Source organism: Rhincodon typus, chromosome 7 (assembly GCF_021869965.1).
Source record: "Rhincodon typus isolate 14 chromosome 7, sRhiTyp1.1, whole genome shotgun sequence".
NCBI lineage: Eukaryota > Metazoa > Chordata > Chondrichthyes > Orectolobiformes > Rhincodontidae > Rhincodon > Rhincodon typus.
Window position 1 is genome coordinate 27141868 of NC_063338.1, and position 22291 is coordinate 27164158.

The 22291-nt window shown below is 41.8% G+C and overlaps 1 protein-coding gene across 1 annotated transcript in view; it reads left to right on the forward strand.

Annotated features, from left to right (window-relative positions):
* Positions 1-22291, forward strand: part of satb2 (SATB homeobox 2) — a 166540-nt gene that overhangs the window by 140858 nt on the left and 3391 nt on the right. Inside the window, exon 12 of the mRNA XM_048599022.1 lies at positions 5666-5773. Coding sequence (XP_048454979.1) covers positions 5666-5773 — 108 coding nt within the window. The remainder of the gene's footprint in view (positions 1-5665; positions 5774-22291) is intronic.

The following is a 22291-nucleotide window of genomic DNA, read 5'->3' on the forward strand; positions in this document are numbered from 1 at the left end:
TGGGGAATAGGGTCATTGGATAGCTCAGCGTCAAAATACTACAGTAGTTGAAAGATCATCTTCTGTGCTGTATGGTTACAGAAAACACAGCAATCAGTCAGTGCTTAGAAAAGTCCCACTAACAGCAGTGCAATAAATGCCTACTTAATCTGTTTTAATGAGTTTGGTTGAGGGATGAATATTGGTCAGTACTCCTGTCCAGTCTTGCAATCATCCATCTGTGACACGCTGGTTGGACCTCAAATAAACGTAGTGTCCTCTGAAGGACTGCATCTCTGTCAGTGCAGAACTGTCCCAGTACTATCAGTACTGCACTGATTGTATCTTCAGCCCTAAGAAATGAACAACCTCCTGATTCAGTAGTGAGAGTGTTATTATTGCTGAGACAAAGCTGACTGTTTGACCTCTGCAGCATTAGATTATTGTTTGTACAGCTTAACAAATGCAGCCTTTGGAAAGGATCTGTATAGGTGTGATATGCTGATTTGTCGCAGAAATTCTAAATCTTGCTAACTCTTGGGACACTACCAACATATTTTAACTGGAATTTTTAAGATTTAAGCTGTTTAATGGCTTTTCAATTAGAATATTGCATTAAGCTCAATTGTTTGAAGGTATTTAAGCCTTGAAATTATTGCTTGCGGTGCAATTTATCCTTAATAATGCTAAATCATTGGAAATATATAATTATTTGTTAAACTGAGAGGAAAACTTTTCCATTTGATGGTGTTACTGTGGGATACTTTGTGTTGAAAACTTACTCCTGTACAGATAATAGTTGCAACCAGCTCTGGGACAGTTGAGGATGTGCATCGCTGCTATAAACCAGACAACGTGATAACTAATGACACCATGCGCAACACATAAATTACCCATGAATTGAGTCTGCACAGTCAAATAACTAATTGCAAATTTTTAAAGTTCAGAAGGATAAACATGTTCTTCATTAAAACTATCTGACAATGTGTATAAGTGTAAAATCTTGAATTTTATTATCAGACTTTCTTTAGTCTCCCTGCTGTAAATGACCTATTTATGATCAGTCACAGGACTTTCACATCGTAAATCTATGTATGTGATAAAAGTTCACAGTTTATTTCTAAATGTAATTTTGGTCATACAATTTAATGTCAGAGGCACAATTTACTTTATAGAAATATTCAATGATCGAGTTAATTTGGTTAAACCTTGAAGAAGCCCAGACTTGCCTCATAATGAGGTCATTTTTCATAATCATAACAATAAACATTGAACAGTTTCAGAATGAGGTACTGTGTTCAATTTCTTTCACTTCTCAGTTATGAAAAGTTAATAAAGATCTAACTTAGTAACTTGCAAAACATCAAATCATTTTTCTAACCCAGGCTTAGCAAGTTGAGCTTTCCAGTTACTACCTGCTAAGGAGCAGTTGTATGCCAGAACAAGACAGAGAAAAAGAAAAAGAGATGATATCCTTCCTTGAAGACTGTAACATAATGGACGTGGCTATCCACTGACCTATTTGATTTTAGAGCAGGAGTGTTTTAACACCTGGCCCAGCCAAGCAACTCATTGTATAAGTGGAATGAATTGTCACCTGGTTTCTCAAGTACTGTGAAGGCGATAACTTTGCATACTGACAATGAAAACATTTCCATTCTCTCTCAAAGTTTCTCTGTTTCATGTGCTACCATTAGCTAAGAGCATAAGTAGCTGAATCTCATACCTGTATCCATACTGTGCTGAACTTTATTGCTCAGAGTGTGGCGGAGTGGATGAAGGTGATTTGCTCCAAATTTTCCCAACATCCAATCATCATTCTCCATTCTCATCAATGGTATAACTGAAATTGGATGCAAATGTAAACATTGTGAGTATCCCCCTCTGTCAGTCTGCAGCATCAATGTGTTTTACTTTTATCCATTCAAGTCCAAAAAAGGGAGATACACAGCTTTAAATGTCTGCAATTGAATAAATTGATTATACACAGGGTTATATGAAATAACAGGTATGTGTCCTAGTAGATTTGCTGTGGCGTTGAGTGCTGAGGTTATTCAGCTGATAATTGTCATTGTTACATTGCATCAGTAGGCTGAACCAAGTTTAAGCAGGCAACAGTCTGACCACTGACTGGAAAGTGCAAATGATGATCTGAGACCATCTCTGACTGTCAGAAAATCATAGTTGAGGAATATTTTTGTACACCCCAATCTGCTGACTGGAAAAGAGGATGTGAGATATCTTAAGCAGGAAGTGAGGTGCAAGGAGCATCTTCAGCAGCAGAAAATATGGGCGACAGAGAGAGATCATATATATTATAACTCATCATTAAAGGAACCTACAGAGAATCACCTTTATTGTTAATTGGTAATCAAGACCTTGGGGCTATCATTGATAAGAAATTGAACTAGTCAATAATATAAATACTGAGGCTGCAAGAACTGGTCAGGGACTGAAAATACCAAACAATGAGCTTATCTCCTGACTTCCAGGGTCTTTCCACCATCTATAAGGCACATGTAAAGAGTGCGATAGAATACTTGCCACTTTTCTGATTAATTGCTACTCCAACAACACTCTAGAAGCTCAACCCCATTCAGGACAAACAGCGTGCTTAATTGGCACCCCATCCACCAATATAAACATTCACTCCCTCCAACACCAATGCACAGTGGCAGCAGTGCGTAGGATCTGCAAGATGCACAGCCACAACTTACCAAGGTTTCTTTGACAACAGTCAACACAGTGTGGAGCTGGAGGAACATAGCGGGCCAGGAAGCATCAGAGGAACAGGAGAGTCGACATTTCGGGTCGGGACCCTTCTTCAGAAATGGGGAGGGGCAAGGGAGCTGGGAAATAGATAGAGGCAGGAGGAGTGGGACTGGGGAACAGTAGGTGGGGTGGTGATAGGTAGATGCAGGTAGGGGATAGTGGGGGTTTGTTGGTGGGAAGGGTGGGGCGGATAGTGGGAGGGAAGATGGAGAGGTTGTGTCAGGTCAAGGAGGCAGGGCTGAGAGAGAGGTTTGGACATGGGATGAGGCTGGGGGTGGAGAGATTTTAAAACTGGTGAATTCTATGTTTAGGCCATCGGGCTGTAGGCTCCTGAGGTGGAATATGAGGTGTTGCTCCTGCAGTTTGCATGTGGCGTCATTGCGAAACTGGAGGAGGCCCAGGATGGACATGTCACCCAGCGAGTGGGAGGGAGAGTTAAAGTGGTTGGCGACCAGAAAGTGTTGTCAATTATTGAGTACAGAGCACAGATGCTCCACAAAACAGTCCCCGAGTCTGCGATTGGTCTCACCGAAGTAGAGGAGCCGCGAAAAGTTTGCTTTGGGCCTGGGATGGAAGTGAGGGGGAAGGTGTTGGGACAGGTGTAGCATTTCCTGCGGTTGCACGGAAAGGTGGGGTGGTGGGGTTAGTAGGGAGAGTGGAGTGGACATGGAAGTCGCGGAGAGCGCGGTCCCTACAGAAGGCAGGTAGGGGTGGGGAGGGAAATATCTCTTTGGTTGTGGTGGCGGAAGTGGCGGAGAATGATACGCTGGATGCGGAGGTTGGTGGGGTAGTATGTGAGGACCAGGGGGATTCTGTCTTTGTTTTTATTGGGGGAAGGGGTTTGAGTGCAGAAGTGCGGGAAATGCAAGAGATGTGGTTGAGGTCATTTTTGATCACCAGAAGGTGGATGTTGCGGTCCTTGAAATAAGAGGACATCTGGGATGTCCGTGAGTGGAACACTCCATCTTGGGAGCAGATGCGGTGGAGGCAAAGGAGTTCGGAGGAGCGGATGGAATTCTTGCAGGAGGGTGGACGAGATAGGGTGTAGTCAAGGTAGCTGTGGGAATCGGTGGGTTTGAAATAGATGCCGGTGCTGAGACGATTACCGGAGATGGAGACGGGGTGGTCCAGGAAGGGGAGGGAGGTATCGGAGATGACCCAGGTGAATTTGAGGTTGGGGTGAAATATGTTACTAAAGTTGATGAATTGTTCATGGGAGCACGAGGCAGTGGAGGAAGAAGTGGAGGAGAGGGCCATTGTTGCCACGGAAGAGGGACTATTCCACACCTCCTACGAAGAGGCTGGCCTAGCTCAGACCCATACGGGTGCCCATAGCCACACCTTTAATTTGCAGGAAGTGGGAGGAGTTAAAGGAAAAGTCGTTCAGAATACGGACAAGTCCGGTTCAGTGGATGAGGGGGTCAGTGGAGGGGACTGGCTGGGCCTGTGGGAGATGAAGGAGCGGAGGGCTTTCAGGCCATCTGCATGGGGAATGCAAGTTTACAGGGATTGAATGTCCATGGTGAAGATGAGGCGTTGGGCACCAGGGAATTGGAAGTCGTGAAGGAGGTGGAGGGTGTGGGTGGTGTCCCGGATGTAGGTGGGGAGTTCCTGGACCGGGGGAAATGACAGAGTCAAGATAAGCAGAGACAAGTCCAGTGGGGCAGGAGCAGGCAGAGACAATGGGTCAACCGGAGCGGTCAGGTTTGTGGATTTTGGGAAGGAGATAGAAATGGGCGTTGCGGGGTTTCGGGAACGATGAGGTTGGAGGCTGTGGATGGGAGGTCACCTGAGGTGATGAGGTTATTGATGGTCTGAGAGACGACGGTTTGGTGATCAGGGTGGGGTCATAATCAAGGGGGCGGTAGGAGGAGGTGTCAGAGAGTTGGCGCCTCGCCTCCGCGGGTTTGATGGTGATGTTTGGAGTTGGAATGGAGGGAGCAGAGGGCTGCACATTCTCTGGGGGAGAGGTTGGAGTGAGTGAGAGCAGTGGAGAGATTAAGGCGATCGATGTCGCGATGGCAGCTGGAGATGAAGAGGTCAAGGGAGGGTAGGAGGCCGTGGGGTGGTGTCCAGGTGGATGATGTTTGTTGGAGGCAGGAGAAGGGCTCAGCAGAGGGTGGGTTAGACTCCCGGTCAAAGAAATAGGCGGGGAGGTGGAGGCGGCGGAAGAAGAGTTTGACATCCAGATGTGAACGGAATTCATTGATGTGCGGGTGCATGGGAATGAAGGTGAGCCCTTTGCTGAGGACTGACCGTTTGTCTTCAGTGAGGGGGAGGTCTGGGGGGATGGTGAAGACTCGAGACCTTCCATATCTATAACCACTACCATCTAGAAGGACAAGGACAGCAGATGGATGGGAACACCATCACTCGCAAGTTCCCTCCAAGCCACACTTCCCCCTAACTTGGAACCATATCGCTATTCCTTCCCTGTAGCTGGGTCAAAATCCTGGAATTCTCTTCCTAATAGCACTGTGTGTACCTATACCCTGAGAGCAGCAGCATTCAAGATGACAGCATACCAAGATTTTCTTAAGAATGATTAGGGGGAGGGGGAATAAATGATGGCCTAACCAGTGACATGCACAATCCACAAAAGAATAAATTTTAGATAGTGACGTTAAGTGGTTTCGGGATATCTTTTCAGTTGACGTGTTTTATTCTTAATCTCTGTCTGTTTGTATGTACTGTAAAGCTACATCAGTTCATTGAGGCTATGAAAGGTGAAAGTGTTGCTGATGTACCTGGTAAAGATCTCAAGTTCATTCTTAGCTGAGATGTCTACTTCTGCCTGTCTGACTGGGCTGAGATTTGTTCTGTTCCAAGCCAGGCTACCTCATGGGTTGCTTCCTAAAGAGCCAAGTATGTCACCCCAAGGGGTAAACCTGACTTTGTCTGTCTCGTCCTACAGCAAGCCCACATCCGATCGACTGAGCATGGAGTTGCACTGGGATCAGCAGTCCTTAGAGAGTCTGTGACCCGTTCACCCACACTCCCGGCTGAAGGAGGATGCTTGAAGGTGAGCAAGCTTGTATTGGATGGGGAAGAATGGTGATCCCAGTGAAAACTGGAACAAATGAAGCGAAATAGTGAAAACAAAGCAGTAGAAAAATGACTTCAAAAATAATAAATGCATCAGCTGGGAGAGGAATAAATGGATTGTGCAGAAAGCAGATATAGATACAGACAATCTCTTTCAAGGTAATCTGGTCGGAGGGATACAGCTGTGGTACCTGCTGTCTCTGTCACATATGGAGGCAGGCAAGCATGTCATATGCAATGGGTCTGTTTCCCGAAAACTGCGGGATCTCACCCTGCAAAGCACAGCTGTAAATTAACAAACAGTTCCAGTGCTACACGGCCACGTACAACAATAGTGAGATCGAGAGCTTCATGCAAATGAAGGCACTGATCATTTTCTTTGCTAGCTCAGGCACAACGATTAAATTCACACCGCTCGTGCAGTAAATTTTTTGCTAATCAGTGGCTGATCATTTGCATAAATTATTCAGGTGTAGGGACTTGGGCCACATTTCTTACATCCCCACTTAACCCCAACTCCCTCCGAAATGCCAAAGTCACTACACTGCGAACAGCGAACAGAAAAGCATCTTAAAATCAGCAAGATCAGCCTGAGAATGAAGTGAGGGACTCATCCCTCAGTCTTATAAACAGCCTTAAACTGGCACATTGATAAATTCTATTTGTTAATGCTCTGGGGGTAAAAAATGTCATAGAACCAAAAATGTATATCATAGAATTGAATGTAGTTCTGGAGAAAGATATTAAGGTATTGTGTTGCAGTATCTGCAAATTTAACTTTAAGTATCCACTATCCTGATTATGACAGAAGGTTTTTGAACATTGCCCTAAATTAGACATGGTTAACATCAACAAAACTTTTGCATTTTCAGTTGCACCCGGATTAAGATAAAATGAGCAAATATAATATTGTCTCCAAACTTCATAACATTCTAAAGTATAATTTAATTATCATGTCTAAGAATGGTTGTGATAATTTCAATCAAACAAATACCAGCACAAATATTCCAGTAAAATAGCCTCCTACTGTCTCCAACAATCTATGATTCAATGATTACTCCATCTCTAACAAGGATAGACACAACTCATTTATGCAGGTAGCATTAAATTCAGTTACAGTTACTGGCTAAATGCCCCTGTATCCAGCCTCTCTTCATATGTATCCTCTACGTATTCATTTTGTCTGTCTTTGCAAACCTGCGTGAGAAGGATATAACTAATTACTTAACATTAACTAGCAGTTTTCAGTTAGTACCAAGTTTTACCACATTCCCTTAGTGCAAAATGGAACCGGATTATTTGAGTTGATAAAACTATCCTTGTGTGCACATATACAGACAGCTGGATAGACACACACATAAATATACAGGGTCGATTTTATCATCATTGTCTGGACCAAAAGCAGGAGCTAATCCTATGCCAGCAGGTGATGGGAAACTAAGGTGGCATTTTCCTGGCTGTGGTCATGCCGAGACCACTGTGCAGTTTGTAAGTTTTCTTTTAATGAACCATGTCCAAGTAGGTAGGCTCTGGCGATTTTGGGAAGAGTTGATACAGTAACTGTGGTGACAGTCATTCCTGCTGGGGACTTTTCACAGGCCAACAAGTGACCATGAGGGGCAATCTATCAGCCCTGCTTGGAGATCACTGGGATGCAGCCAGGGTGTAACATGCGCGTGCACGCACACACCCATACCCACACACACCCACACACACACCCACTCACACACACCCACACACACACAAACACATGCTCTCTCTCACACACACAAACACGCACACACACACAGAAACACATGCTCTCTCTCTCACACACACACATGCTCTTACACACATATGTACTCTCTCACAGTCGCTCTCACACACTCACAGTCACACACTGTCTCACACTCTCAAACGCTCTCTCATTCACATGTTCTCATATTCTCGCACATGCACTCACCCACTGTCTCGCATGTACACTTTCACACACATTCCCATTCACACACTCACACACACACTCACATTTTAATTAATTTAGCCCATTAGACCCTGCATTCCAGTCATTAATTTGAAGACAAAAAGATCAGCTGATATTTCAAAGCTTCACAATTCACCATCATTTCATACGGTAGAAACAAACAGCTTCCCCATGCACCTTGAATATAGCATGCCAATCAAATGTTACTAAGTTGGTCAATATAAAAATTTAGAGTACTTGAAAGATTAAAGTGAAGCACAGTAATGTTAATTCTCAAACATTGAGTCACTTTCATTCACCCAATAATAGACAAGAAGCAGGCATTGGGCCAAAATTTTCTTCCAAAATAACAGCAAGTTCACTTTAATGTGCAAATCATCAAGCAACTTATGTCAAAGAAGAGAAACATTGCCAACTATAAACGAACATAAACTGCTGGATGATTTGCTCTGGTAAATTCTCAAAAATGGCAGCTGACTATCAAATTCCCATGCTTTCAAGAAGTTGAAGCATTTTCACTTCAAATAGCAATTAATTTTGCCATAGGAATTTAGGGCTGTTATTTAATTGAGTAAAGGTATCCTTTATTTGTGATATGTATAAAAAGAAACAATTTGCCTCCTGGAGTCTCATTTCTAAAGCTTTAACTTTTTTTGCTGGGGATTTTTACACTGCAAAATGTTCTCATCTATTTTCTTGCTTTGCTTTTTACTGTCTCAGTTCTTTCTCTCTCTTCATCCAATTTTTTTTCACTCCCTCTTTCTGAACTTGAATTGACTCTAATTCATCTTCTGCCCTTCTCCATACTCCCTATTTTTTTTCTATATCCACAAATCTCAGTGGTTAAGTAGTCTTCCATCATTTACCAAAAACCCAAGTGTCCTCATGTTATTCTCGGCTTGTCCCACAGCAGATGGCACCTTTTAAAAATTCACTTGCGGGATGTGGGTGTCGCTGGCTGGCCAACATTTATTGCCCATCCTTAGGTGCCCTTCAGAAGGTGGTGGTGAGGTGCCTTCTTGACCTGCTGCAGTCCATGTGGTAAAGGTAGACCCATAATGCCATTAGGGAGGAATCTCTAGGATTTTGATCCAGTGGCACTGAGGAATGGCAATATATTTCCAAGCTACGATGGTGAGTGGCTTGGAGGGGAACTTGCAGGTAATGCAAATGATTTTGGAGTTGACCGGTAAAGGAAAACGTTGAAAATATTAACCCAGTAAGCCACCAACTTTAACAGGTTCTCTGCCAATGCTTCACTTAAGGAAGGTTACCATTGTCTACATAGAATGCAGTTGATGTTAAAGAGTCTGGTCCACCAATGATGATCGCCATTTAATTAACCAGATTTATGGGGCTTAAGGCTTAATTCAGAAACTATCCCACTTTGAAGCATATTCCATTTACATGCGATTCATTAAAACAAATTAAACATAATTGGGTCTGTTAGATTTTAATTGAACCACAAATGAATGTTGAGTCGTTTAAGCCATGTGACTAGGAAAAGTCAAATTGTACCAATCAAAAACCACCACTAACGACCAGACCACACACATGTGCAAGAAACGCATGAGGTTGCGATATAAGGCAGTCATATTGAAAGTGTTTCGGGAATCTTCCCCCATCGAAGTTTAAAGCAAGTTATCACCTGAATCTAATTTAGCATTCAAAGTTCCGCATGTTGAAATCTAGGATTGAACAATCCCACCTGCAAATAAAACTGGAAGCTAATCCCTGAGTTTTTTTTTATTTCATATATAAAATTCCATAGATATCCATGAAAAAAATCCAGAGCACTACCATAACACCAGTACATATTACAACTTTCCTAAACATGATTATTCAATATCTTACTTCCTTCCCTGCAGGCTTGTATTGCAATATTTCACACATGGCTCCCAGCTGCTTTTAATTGTGGTGTTTAGAACATTATCCCCTTTATCTTCTTTGTTTCTCCTCTTATCTGGTTTAATCAGTGTACTCCTGAAAAATTATTATTTATAGAGTTGCATTTCATTTTTACCAATGGATTTAACATCTGATGTCTGCTGCTGGAGAAATTGCACCTCTTCACCCCATCATTTGCCTTGATGTCTCCCATACTTTATAAATAACTTGCTAATTATTACCACACCCATGACTTAAGTACTAATAAAATACAGAGAGAATATCATCCAAACTATAGCAGTTGTGCTTAAGAAACAAAAATATCCGAACTGTCTGCGTCAGGAGTTAATTCTTTGTCTTCAATCATATAACACCTTTTCTCTATAATTTGGATAATTCTGATCTTGCAACAATTCCTAGAGTTATTCTATTAATTTTCCAACGCCCACTTTATCTTGTTGATTGCTTGAAGATGTAGCAGGCGTCCCTTTGTCTCCTTTCAGTTGTTTTCTTCGCTACGGTCACCACAGGGCTTGAGAAAAGCCATGTTTTATCGAAAAACATCCAGCAAATTTGGTTGCAATCATGAGTACAAATTGTGAAGCTTTGGCCTATTTTAAAATGCAGTACCTTAAAGAAAATCCCTCTAGCTTTTATTTGATTTGAAATTATAATCCCAGTACAATGGCTAAATAAATGCTGGTGTTTGAGTTTATGGATCACGCGAGGCATTGTAACCTCCTTCCCTTTTGCTTTTTACCTAACAATCTTGATCTCCCTGTGTAAGTGTTCTGTCAGATGCCCAAAGTGAGAGGAAGGAAAAGTGAACAGCTATACCCCATATATAATGATGGTGAAAACCCTCTATTATAACAATAACTTCCTGAATTTTTGCGTGCTGCTTCAACAGCAATAAATAAATGCATAGGTCTGGCTCCATCACCAACACTTCCTTTTTTCCATGAGAAAATAAGTGACAATAGTTGCAAATTCCTCAACAATGTGTGTATAAAAACAAGAAGGAAATACTGAAAGAGGGAAAGGCATACAGATAAAACCAGATACAACTGAGAAAAATACATTAACACCATGTGGGTATCTGCTATGGCAGACATGATGGATGTAGCTTGCCATTTTTGGCCACATTTTTATGGTAAATGGAAGGTAAAATTGAGAATCTTACACCAGAGATCTGATCAATAGCACACAAATAACCGACTATAAAACTAAATGCCCCTCAAACATATGAAATTCTATTAAATATTAACCATTTCTTAAGTGATTGAGGCCGGCCCCATGCTTTAAGTTCCTGTGCATGATGGATGAGCATGGAAATCTGCTATCGTGAATCATTAATGTCAAGAGTGGCAGAAAGTGAGAATTGATAACTACTCTTCAAAGTTAGGTTGTTGCACATTTTGTCATCAATCCTGAAAGAAAGTACAATTTATTTAAAACAAATCATACCACCTGACTCCTGGTGACTTATCTTTCTCAGAACAGTGCTTTACCTTGCTCTAACCCATCTTAGATATGGTTCTCCTAAGGGACCTGACTTTGTCTGGGACATGCTATGCAAACATATAATTCTCCATGAGATACCAAATCATAGTTTTCTTTTGGGGCCTTGTCTGTTGTTTGTATATAATTCATTTGAAGATGCTAACTTCTTGCAGTATAGAACTGATTTTGGTCTTCAAGTCATTCTCCCAAGGATGACTTATGTTGTTCACTTGAAAGCATTAAGGAAATAATTAAGAATCTGCTGGTGACAATGAAACCATTGCCAGTGGTTAGGAAAACCCATATGACTCACTAAAGTCCTTCAGGCAAAGAAATCTGCCATCCTTACCTGGTCTGGCCTACGTGTGACTCCAGAGCTACAGCAGTGTGATTGACTGTAAACTGCCCTCTGAAATGGCCAATCAACCACTCAGTTCAAGGGCAGCTAAGAACAAGCAATAAATGTTGGCCAGCCAGCGACGCTCACATCCCAAAAAGGAACAAAAATAAAGACAGTGTTTGTAATTCATTGCTATGCTAACGCCTGCTGCACAGCCAGACAACTTAAACCAAGGCCTCATCTGTTCTCTTAGATGGATGCAAAAGATTCGTTTAGACAATTGGAAAATTACGTAGAATTATACAGTTTTTTCCAGCCTAGCAACAGGCACCATGACCTACTGTTCTCTGCTGTTATTAATGTGCCACACAAACCTTATGCAGCCTTACTTCATTCTGATTTATCAACACATTCTGCTATTTCTTCTATCTAATATTTCCTTGAATGAATAAATGCTATTCACCTCAGCCATTCCAGATATTATCTTCCTCATTTTCACAACTCTCTGAGTAAAGGGTTCCTCCAGAATTCAGTATTGAATTTTTAATGGCAAGCAAATAGAGTCATAGAGATATACAACATGGAAACAGACTCTTCAGTCCAACTTGTCCATGTTAACCAGATATCCTAAATTAATCTAGTTCCATTTGCCAGCATTTGGCCCATATCCATCTAAACCCTTCCTATTCATATATCGACCCAGATGCCTTTTAAATGTTGTTATTGCACTAGCCTCCACCACTTTCTCTGGCAGCTCATTCCATACACACACCACCCTCTGTGTGAAAAAGTTGCCCCTTAGGTCCCTCTTAAATTTTTCTCCTCTCACCATAAACCCATGCCCTCTAGTTTTGGACTCCCCTACCCTGGGAAAAAGACCTTGACTATTTACTCTAGCAATGCTCCTCATGATTTTATATACCCCTATAAGGTCACCCTGCAGTCTCTGATGCTTCAGGGAAAATAGCGCCAGTCTCTCCCCATAGCTCAAACCCTCCAACATCTTTGTAAATCTTTTCTGAACCCTTTTAAATTTTGCAGCATCCTTCCTATAGCAGGGAGACCAGAACACAGTATTCCAAAAGTCCTGTATAGTCACAACATGACCTCCCAACTCCTATATGCTGACCAATAAAGGCAAGCGTTAAAATGCCTTCTTCACTATCCTGTCTACCTGCAACTCTGCTTTCAAGGAACTATGAACCTGCACTCCAAGGTCTGTTGGTTCAGCAATACTCCCCAGGACCATATCACTAAGTGTCTAAGTCCTGCCCTGATTTGCCTTTCAAAAATGCAGCACCAGAGTTTCCGGTTTTGTACTTTGCCAAATAGGAAAATATTATCCTGATGGTATTGATTGATGTCTTCGAATCTTTTCATAGAAACTATACACTTTCTTGACTGTGCTGCTAATGGGGACAGTTTCTTTCAGGCGTCTCATGACTTTGAACAACTTAATCAAATCTCCTGTTAACCCCTTCATTTCCAAGGAGAATGAGCTCAGCTTTTTCAATCTAATGAAGTCCCATATCTCTGGAACTATTCTCACAAGTCTTTTCTGGGTCCTGTCAAAAAATTAAAGCCCTCACATCTGTCCTAAAGTGATGCTTTCTTCTTTGCTTTTTGTACTCCATGCTTCTATTTAGCAGCCAAGGACCCCCAAGCCTTTCAAATTACTTTCCCAGCTCGACCTTCTGCCTTCAATGGTTCCAGATCCTTCTGGTTTGGTTTTCCTTTGTTTCTGGCACATTGACAAAGTCAAAAATACTTAACTGTCTGTAAAGCACATGGGGACATCGCAAAGTAATGAAGAACTCTATATAAATGTATGTTCTGCAATGCAATTTGTACCAGACTGGTAATTGAGTACAACTCCTGATTTTGTTTCTGAAAAGTTAAACTGATGCCATGTCTGTGCTCTCAGGTACATGTAAAAGGTACGCAATTTCAATGATGAACATGAAAGCACTTATTGTTGATGTGTAATGTCCTCCTGTGGGCACTTTGCAAAAATGGTCATTTGTTAGACTATTGAGCTAAAGAACGGCTCTATGAAGCTTAATGCTGTTTGCAACCAAGATTTATATATTCAATTAGGAGTTAATGTATACAATTACAAATGAGAAATTTGACTGATTTTCTACTCTTTTGTGCAGTTTTGAGGAGAAGATTAAAATATGCCCTTCCAAGATCAATTACATTATTTTGTGGATCAAATGTGGAAGTTCGTTTGTAAATCAGTAACATGTCCTCTTCCTCTTTTTGCAGTGCTTCACCTTACTGTACAAATTTATAGGGTTCAAAATGTAAACATGGAAATTGAAAAGATCTTTATTTAGTTTGTTGACTGAGTAATGAAAATCTGAGGATATAGGCCAGTAACAGTCATTAGATGAAGTTTGCCTGCTTTCTAGGCATATATTTTCTGAGTGACAGATAATCAATATTAAATTTAATAGTGGCTTGAACATTATTTGATATTTCCTACAGCCATTCATGATGAAAGAACTCTTTGACAATTCTTCCGAAGTTCTTTGAAGTTTGCATCGCATATAGACAGGGTGGTTAAAAAGGCATTTGACGCACTTGCCTTCATTGCTCAGTGCTTTGAGTATAGGAGTTGGGAAGTCATGTTGAGGTTGTACAGGCCATAAGTGAGGCCTCTTCTGGTTTACTGTGTCCAGTTCTGGTCACCCAGTTAAAGGAAGGCTATTATTAAGCTGGAGAGGGTTCAGAAGGGATTTACCACGGTGTTGTCGGGTATGGAAGGTTTGAGTTATAAAGAAAGGCTGAATAGGCTGGGACTTTTTTCACTGGAGTTTAGGAGGTTGAGAGGCAACCTTATAGAAGTTTATAATGAGAGGTATAGATAGAGTTAATGATAGTTGTCTTTTCCCTAGGATGGGGGATTTCAAGACTAGGGGGCACATTTTTAAGGTGAGAGGAGACAGGTTTAAAAAAAAAAGCAAAATTTTTACACAGAGGGTGGTTTGTGCATGGAATGTACTTCCAGAAAAAGTGATGGATGCGGGTACAGTTACAACATTTAAAAGATATTTGGATAAGTACATGAATCGGAAAGGTTTGGAGGGATATGGGCCAGGAGCAGACAGGTGGGAATAGTTTAGTTTGGGATTATGTTTGGCATGGACTGGTTGGAGCAAAGGGTCTGTTTCTGTGCTGTTTGACTCTATAACTTTATGAGAGGGGAATTTCATCAAATGCAAGCACATGTGAAAATTGCGTTTAATTTATGAAAATAAAATGTTCAAACTTACTTTTCAGAAGGCTTTTCAGTTAGTGACCAAAATTTGATGATGTCGCATGGCTATCAACCTTCACTCTGTGTTCTATAGGCAGAAGCTATCTTTTTTACAGTACTTTCAGAAGTTTTAACCATTCCTCTTACAAGTTATACCTCAAACACTTCATTACAAAAAGTCATATATTTTGGTAATGTAGAATTTGAGGTATAACTTGTAAGAGCAATGCACAAAACAGTTATCAAAGTTACCTCAGCATTTGAGCATTTACTGCAGGCTGTAAATGCAGTGCATCTAATAGTGTTGAGGTTTTGTTTTTGTGTCCCCTTGGCCTTCTCTCCATCCATCTTCTCAATGCCATTTCCATGACATTCTCCCTCTGTGCCAACCCTAGTCCCCATCTCTTGTCCCTTACCCCCATGTCTCTCCCCCATGTCCCACTTCCCCTGCCCTTCTCTCTCAGTCCCCCTCAATGTCCTTTCATCCAAGATATTAAAATAGATTTTGAATAGTTGAGGCCCCAGCACTGATCCCCGTGGCACTCCATCAACTAAGGCCTAGAACGCAAAAAAGACCAATTTATCTCTACACTCTGCTTTCACTTACATAAGCAATCCTTTACTCATGGTGATATGTTGCCCTCTACACCAGGTGCTCTTATCTAATGCTTTTTGGAAATCCAAGTATACCACATTTTGTTACTTTCTCAAAAGATTAGCTAAACCCAATTCCTTTTCACAAAGTCTTGTTGACTCAGACTGATTACATTATGATTTTCTAAGTATTCTATACAACCTTCTTCACAACAGATTCTTGTACCATCCGTAGATGTTAGGCTAACTGGTCTATACTTTGCTGCCTTTTCATTCCCTCTTTTCCTGAATAAACATGTTACATTTTCCAACCCACTGAGATCCTTCAAGAACCTAAGAGATTTTAGAAGATCATAACCAATACTTCTATAATCACTGCAGCCACTAATTTTAAGTGGTCCTGGGTACTCATCAGCCTTAGGGTCTGATAATTTTCCCAACACCATTTCCTTGGGGATGTTGATTGTTCTATGTACCCAGCTTCTATTCAGCTGTTGATTTTCAAGTATCATTGGGAGGTTTTCCAAGTCTTCAAAAGGAAACACAATCACAAAATATTTGTTCAATACCTCTGCCGTTTACTTATTTTCCACGATCAATTCCCAGTCTTATTCTCCAGGGGGCTAACACAAACTTCAGTTCTTCACTTCCTGCTTGAGTACTTGTAGAGATTCTTCCTGTCTGCTTTTATAATATTGGCTAGCATTCTCTTATACTTTACTTCTCATACCATCCCTCTTTATTATTTTCATCATTTTTTACTGGTTCTTAAAATCTCATCAATCTTGTGACCTGCCACTAATCTTTGCAGATTTGTACAGTGTTTCTTTCAATTTGATATGATCCTTAACTCCCTTATTCAGTCACAGATCATGTAACTTTCTCCAAGAGTCATGTCATAGAGTCTTAGAGATATACGGCATGGAAACAGACCCTTTGATCCAACTAGTCCATACCAACTATGTTGCCAAACCAAACCAGTCCTACTTGCCTGCGTTTGGCACATATCCCTCTAAACCTTTCGTATTCATGTCCTTATCCAAATATCTTTTAAATGTTGTAACTATACCTGGATCCATCACTTCCTCTAGCAGTTCATTCCACACACCCCTAACTACTCTTTGTGTAAAAAAGTTGCCCCTCATGTCCTTTCTAAGTCTTTCTCCTCTCACCTTAAAGATATGCCCCTTAGTTTTGAATTTCCCCATCTTAGGGAAAAGATCTTTGCTATTCACCTCATCTGTGTCCCTCATGATGTTACAAACCTCTATATGGTCACCTGTCAACCTCCTTTATTCCAGCCTACCTAGTTTATCTTTATAACTCAAACCGTCTATTCCTGGCAACCATCCTGGAAAATCTTTTCTGAACTTTCTGCCATGTAATAATGTCCTTCCTATAGCAGGATGACTGGAACTGGACACAGTACTCCATAAGAGGCTTCACTAATGTCCTCTACAACCTCAATGTGACGTCCCAACTCCTATATTCAAAGATCTGGGCAATGAAGGCAAGCATGCTAAATGCCTTCTTAACCACTCTGTCTACCTGTGATGCATATTTTAAAGAACTATGTGCCTGAACCCGTAGGTCTCTCTGTTCTACAACATTACCCAAGGCCCTATCATCCATTTTCCACCCTTTGCTGAGAGTTTTTAAATATCTCCTTAAAAATTTGTCAGTGCGTTCCTTCTGCCTACCATTTAACCTTGCTTGCTCCTTCATTTTAGCTAGCTCTGCTTTCACATCCTTCTAATTCACTTTATTCAGGTTTAAAACACAAGTCGTTGATCCACATTTCTTCCCTGCAATCTGAATGTGAAATGCTCTTACATTATAATTGCTGTCACCTAGGAGTTGTATTACCATGAAGTATTGATTAATTGTGACTCATTGCTCAGTACTAATCGAGAATAGTCTGCTGTAATAAAAAGAGAAAATGCGAGAGAAACTCAGCAAGGCTGGCAGCATCTGTGGAGAGAGAAACAGATTTAACGTTTTGAGTCTATTATGACCCTTTTTCATAACTCTTCTTCAGTTCAATTCCTCCATTCATCTCTAGTTTCCTCTATTACTGTCTACTACAACACAAAACCCCCAGGATTCAACTTGCCTCAGCCCTCTGATTGACCTCGACAAACAGTCCCTTGACATGACTGACCAGACCCCTGACTTGCAGCACCCCAGCTGACAATACACCATTTCCACCCAACTTCTGGTGATGGCTTTATGGGACTGACCATTGTGCACTCCGTATTTCGTTGACTGCAGCCAGGTAGATCCCCTGACCATGATTGGTCCAAGTGGATGACTGACTGTGGCCAAGCCCCTAGACACTAGGTGTGAACTGTGTCTGTGATTGACCCCTGATAGACTGAGCTCCCCTTCTCCTCCCAACCTTTACTGGAATAAGGGCTAGTCCCAATCAGTTTCTGACATGTATTAGATTGGCTCATTTCTGTCGAGCAATGTATCCCTGCCTTTTGAGACAGACCTGTTCTGGCAGTCATGACAAGCAGCCTGTCTGTACGTCTGTATAAAGGAGCTTGTTGACACTGAAAGATTTTAGGCTTTGGCTGAGGTGCCAACATGCTAATAGGCATGATGGGAAGGCAAGGATGATGCAGGCAAGTGCCAAGAGACCACAGCCCTTAGATACAGCCTGGTCGATTCCGTGAGCTGGTGGTCAATGTTAGGTGCTGGTGACCCCAGCAATTCAGGTTTTAAATTCCTAAGGATTGGAGAGATGTTATGAGGATTGTGAGGGATTGGCAAATGCTGGATGCCAGTGCCTATGGACATGAGGAGCATTAAGCTGGTGCCCATGGATTGAGACCTCAGACGCTGTTTGGTGCTAAGTGACATGGAGGCTGAAGCAGGCTGGTACCCTCTGCCTTTCATGTTGAGAGTTTTCAATGTCAAGCTGGTTCGGTGCATTTGATTGGATAGGAAGCTAAATATTCCTGAGATGAGTTGTACCATCAATAAGGTATTTAATAAGCAATAATCCCCCTTATTTGCAACTTGCCACTGCCTAGTGAGAAACTTATCTCGCTGTCCGGCAGATACAAAAAGATGCAGTGAGATTTTTTAGATTTACTGCAGATTCTCTCACATGATCAATTTCCCACATGAGTTAGTTTAAATCCCTCTATCACCCCAACTTGTACAATTCACCATACACTGGTCTGAGCATGGTTCAGGTGAAGACTGCCCGAACATTACAGCTCCCACTTGACCTGGTCTTGGTGCCAGTGCCCCATGAATTGAAACCCAGTTCTCCCACACCAGTCTTTGAGTCATCTATTCATTTCTTACCATCTCTTCATTGTCTCATTTGCCATGCATCAATTTGCTTTTGATTCAGGTAATAATCCAGAGATTATTATCTTTGAGGTCCTGCTTTTTGATTTTACCCCAGCTGCCCAAATTTTTCCAAACCGAATTCTTTTCTGGTCCAGGTTGTGTTGTTATTGTCATATTGCATAGACCACAGCAGCTATGTTTTCTGCCTCCCTCTGCATGTTCCTCTCCAGCTGAGAAGAGATGTCTTGAACTCTGACAACATGCAAAAACCCAGCCTTCTGAGCCCTCATTCTCAGCTGCGGAGAACTCTGTCTACGCCCTCGACTATAACTCTCCCCTATGAAGACTACATTGCTATTTCCTCCCTCCCCTCCCCCACCCAGTGCTCCATTTGAATGGCTTTCTGTACCATAGTACCTGCTTATCCACCTTTCAGCACCCACTCTCACTTATACAAATTGCAAGGATTTCAGGCATTTTTGACATTTCAATGTCTGAAACTCCTCCACATCTCTTATCTTGGTTCCCTTACCTGCTTCACACACAGTAAATCCCTACTATATTTTGCAGTGGACCAAATTGCCTTCTGGAACAAAACTTCCAGGTAACCTTTCCCCTCTCTGGTGCATCCCAGTGTCTCATCAACTCTGAGCTGAAGTTTCTCAAATCACGTTAAAAGGTGCTGTCTCAGGATCTTTGGTTAAATTCTGCAGTGCATCTTGTAGATAGTACACACTGTGGCTACTGAGCATCAGTGGTGGAGGGAGTAGAAACTTGTGGATGTTGTGCCAATAAAGCATTGAAGACAATCTTCAGTACTATTGCTGGAATGTTGTCAGGCCCCATTGCCTTTGCAGTTTCCAGTGCCTCCAGCCATTTCTTGATATCATGTGGAATGAATTGAATTGGCTGAAGACTGGCATTGGTTATGTTGGGGACCACTAAAGGAGGTCGAAATGGATCATCCACTTGGCACTTCTGGCTGAAGGTTGCTGCGAATCCTTCAGCCTTACCTTTTGCACTGATGTGCTGGGCTCTTCCATCATTGACGATGGGGATATTTGTGGAACCTCCTCCTCCAGTGAGTTGTTTAATTGTTCACCCACATTCACAACTGGATGTGGCAGGACTGCAGAGCTTAGATCTGATCCATTGGTTGTGGGATCGTTTAGCTCTGTCTATCACTTGCTGTTTGGCTTGAAATTAGTTCTGTGTGATAGCTTCACCAGGCTGACACCTTAGTTTTTAGGCATGTGTGCTACTGCTCCAGTGTCCTCCTGCAGTCTCCATTGAGAGTCCAAGATGGTCTAAATCTGGTTTGTTGTAGCTGGAATAAAATATTGAACGCATCTGGCAGCCACATTCTAAGCCCACTTGGCTCCCCCCCGCCACCACCCCGCAACACAAAGCAGTACTACACTTAGCAAAACCTCTCTGTCACAGGCGACCATTGCTCATCTTTAACTCTTGTTTTACCATTCATGACAAAGGCACAAGTGGGCAACACAGGAGAATGGTGTCAGCGAATAATTTCTGTCTTTAGCTTTGCTTTCGCTCACAGATTTGAGCACCGTTGGCAAGGAAAGACTTTGTTTCCCATCCTTAATTGGCCTTGTCAAAGTGATGAGGTACCTCCTTGAACTGTCACATTCTATGTGGTGCAGGTAAACCCACTGTGTTGTCAGGAAGTGAATTCCAGGACTTTGACCCGATGCCAGGAATAATGTGTGATTTAGAGAGGAATCTGCAGCTGGTGGTGTTCCTGTGCAGCCACTGCCCTTGTCCTTTTACATGCTGGAGCTCACAGGTTTGTAAAGTGCCATCAAAGGATCCACAGTGACTCACTGGAGTCGATCTTGTAGATGGTACAGACTGCTGCCATTGTACGTTACTGATGGAATTAGTGGATATTTAAGGTGGCTGATGTAGTATGAAACAAGTGAGCTGCTTTGTCCTGGTTGATGTCCAGTATCTGGTTAGAGCTATATTCATCCACGCAAGTGGAGAGAACATTCCATTACACTCCTGGCTTTGTAGATTTTGCACAGACCGTGGGGAGTCAGGAGGTGAGTTACCCTCAGAATTTCCAACCTCATGTAACCCCAGTATTTAGATGGCTGGTTTAGTTGAACTTTTAATCAAAGCTTACCACCCCAAGATATTGATAGTGAGGGATTCAGTGATAGCAATGTTATTGAATGTCAATGAGCAACAGTGAAATGCTGTCTTCTCTGAGATGGAGTTATGACTGAAGTGGGATGAGTGCCTTGTCTCCTGCAGCACCATTACTCCACTAGTCACAACATGAGTTCAAAAAAATATTTATCCAATTACCAACATGGCCAATTACATGTGTTCATCTATTTGTTTCTGAATACAAATCCGTCATCAGGCTTCTCTAATAAACACCGCAAATTATCGATTTATTGTAAAACAAGATTAATACTGTAAAGATGCAAAACTTATTCACACAGTTTGGAATATTACAGCATACCGATAGATCCTTCTAAATAAGCTAATGTGCATCCACACATGGACACACCCACACACACCCATACGCACACCCACACAGATCCATACTCACCCATATATACACCCATATACATACACCCATATACACATACACACAGACACGTACACACACACATACACATGCAGACAGACAAAAGCTAAAGAAAAATTAAAGAAACTTTCTCTACATAGGCTAGCATGAAAAAAACACTTTGGCCAAATACTTGTTTATTCTAAGAAAATAAAAGAATAAAATATGAGATGTCCAGATGGCTTTCGTTGTGGTGTCCTTGCAGAGAAGACAGGTGTCATCAGGCACATGCAGTTGTAACTAGGATCTTCTCAGATACTATCTTCAAGAAATGTCAAGAGGAAACTTCCAGGAGCCTTTAAATCAGAATAACAGTTTCATTTTTGCAGGTTTCACAGGGGAGCCTCGATAGGTAGCTGAACTGGGTATCTTGTCTTTTCACAGGCCACACCCCAACTGTAACATGATGTCCCAACTCCTATACTCAGTGCCTCGACCGATGAAGGCCAGCATGCTAAGTGCCTTCTTCACCACCCTGTCCACCTGTGACGCCGCTTTCAACGAAATATGTACTTGTATTCCTAGGTCCCTCTGTTCTAAAACGCTCCTCAGGACCTCACCATTTACTGTATAAGTCCTACCTTGGTTTGACTTTCCAAAGTGCAACACCTCACACTTATCTGTATTGAATTGTATTTGCCCAGCCTCAGCTCACTTCCCCATCTGATCAAGATCCCTCTGTAATTTTTGATAACCTTCCTTGCTGTCAACGATACCTCCTAATTTTGTGTCATCTGCAAACTTACTAATCATGCTTTGTACATTCACATCCAGATCATTTATGTAAATAACAAATAATAAAGGTCCCAGCACCAACCCCTGTGGCACACCACTAGTCACAGGTATCCAGTCTGAGAAACAACCTTCAATCACCCTCTGCTTCCCGCCATTGAGCCAATTTTGAATCCAATTAGCTAGCTGTCCCTGGGTCCCATGGATTGTTGTTTCTCAGAATGTGGGAAGGTATAGAGTTGTCTTTCCTTGATCTATTGCAGAGATGTAGACTTATCTATACAGGTATTTTCAAAGTTTACAGACATT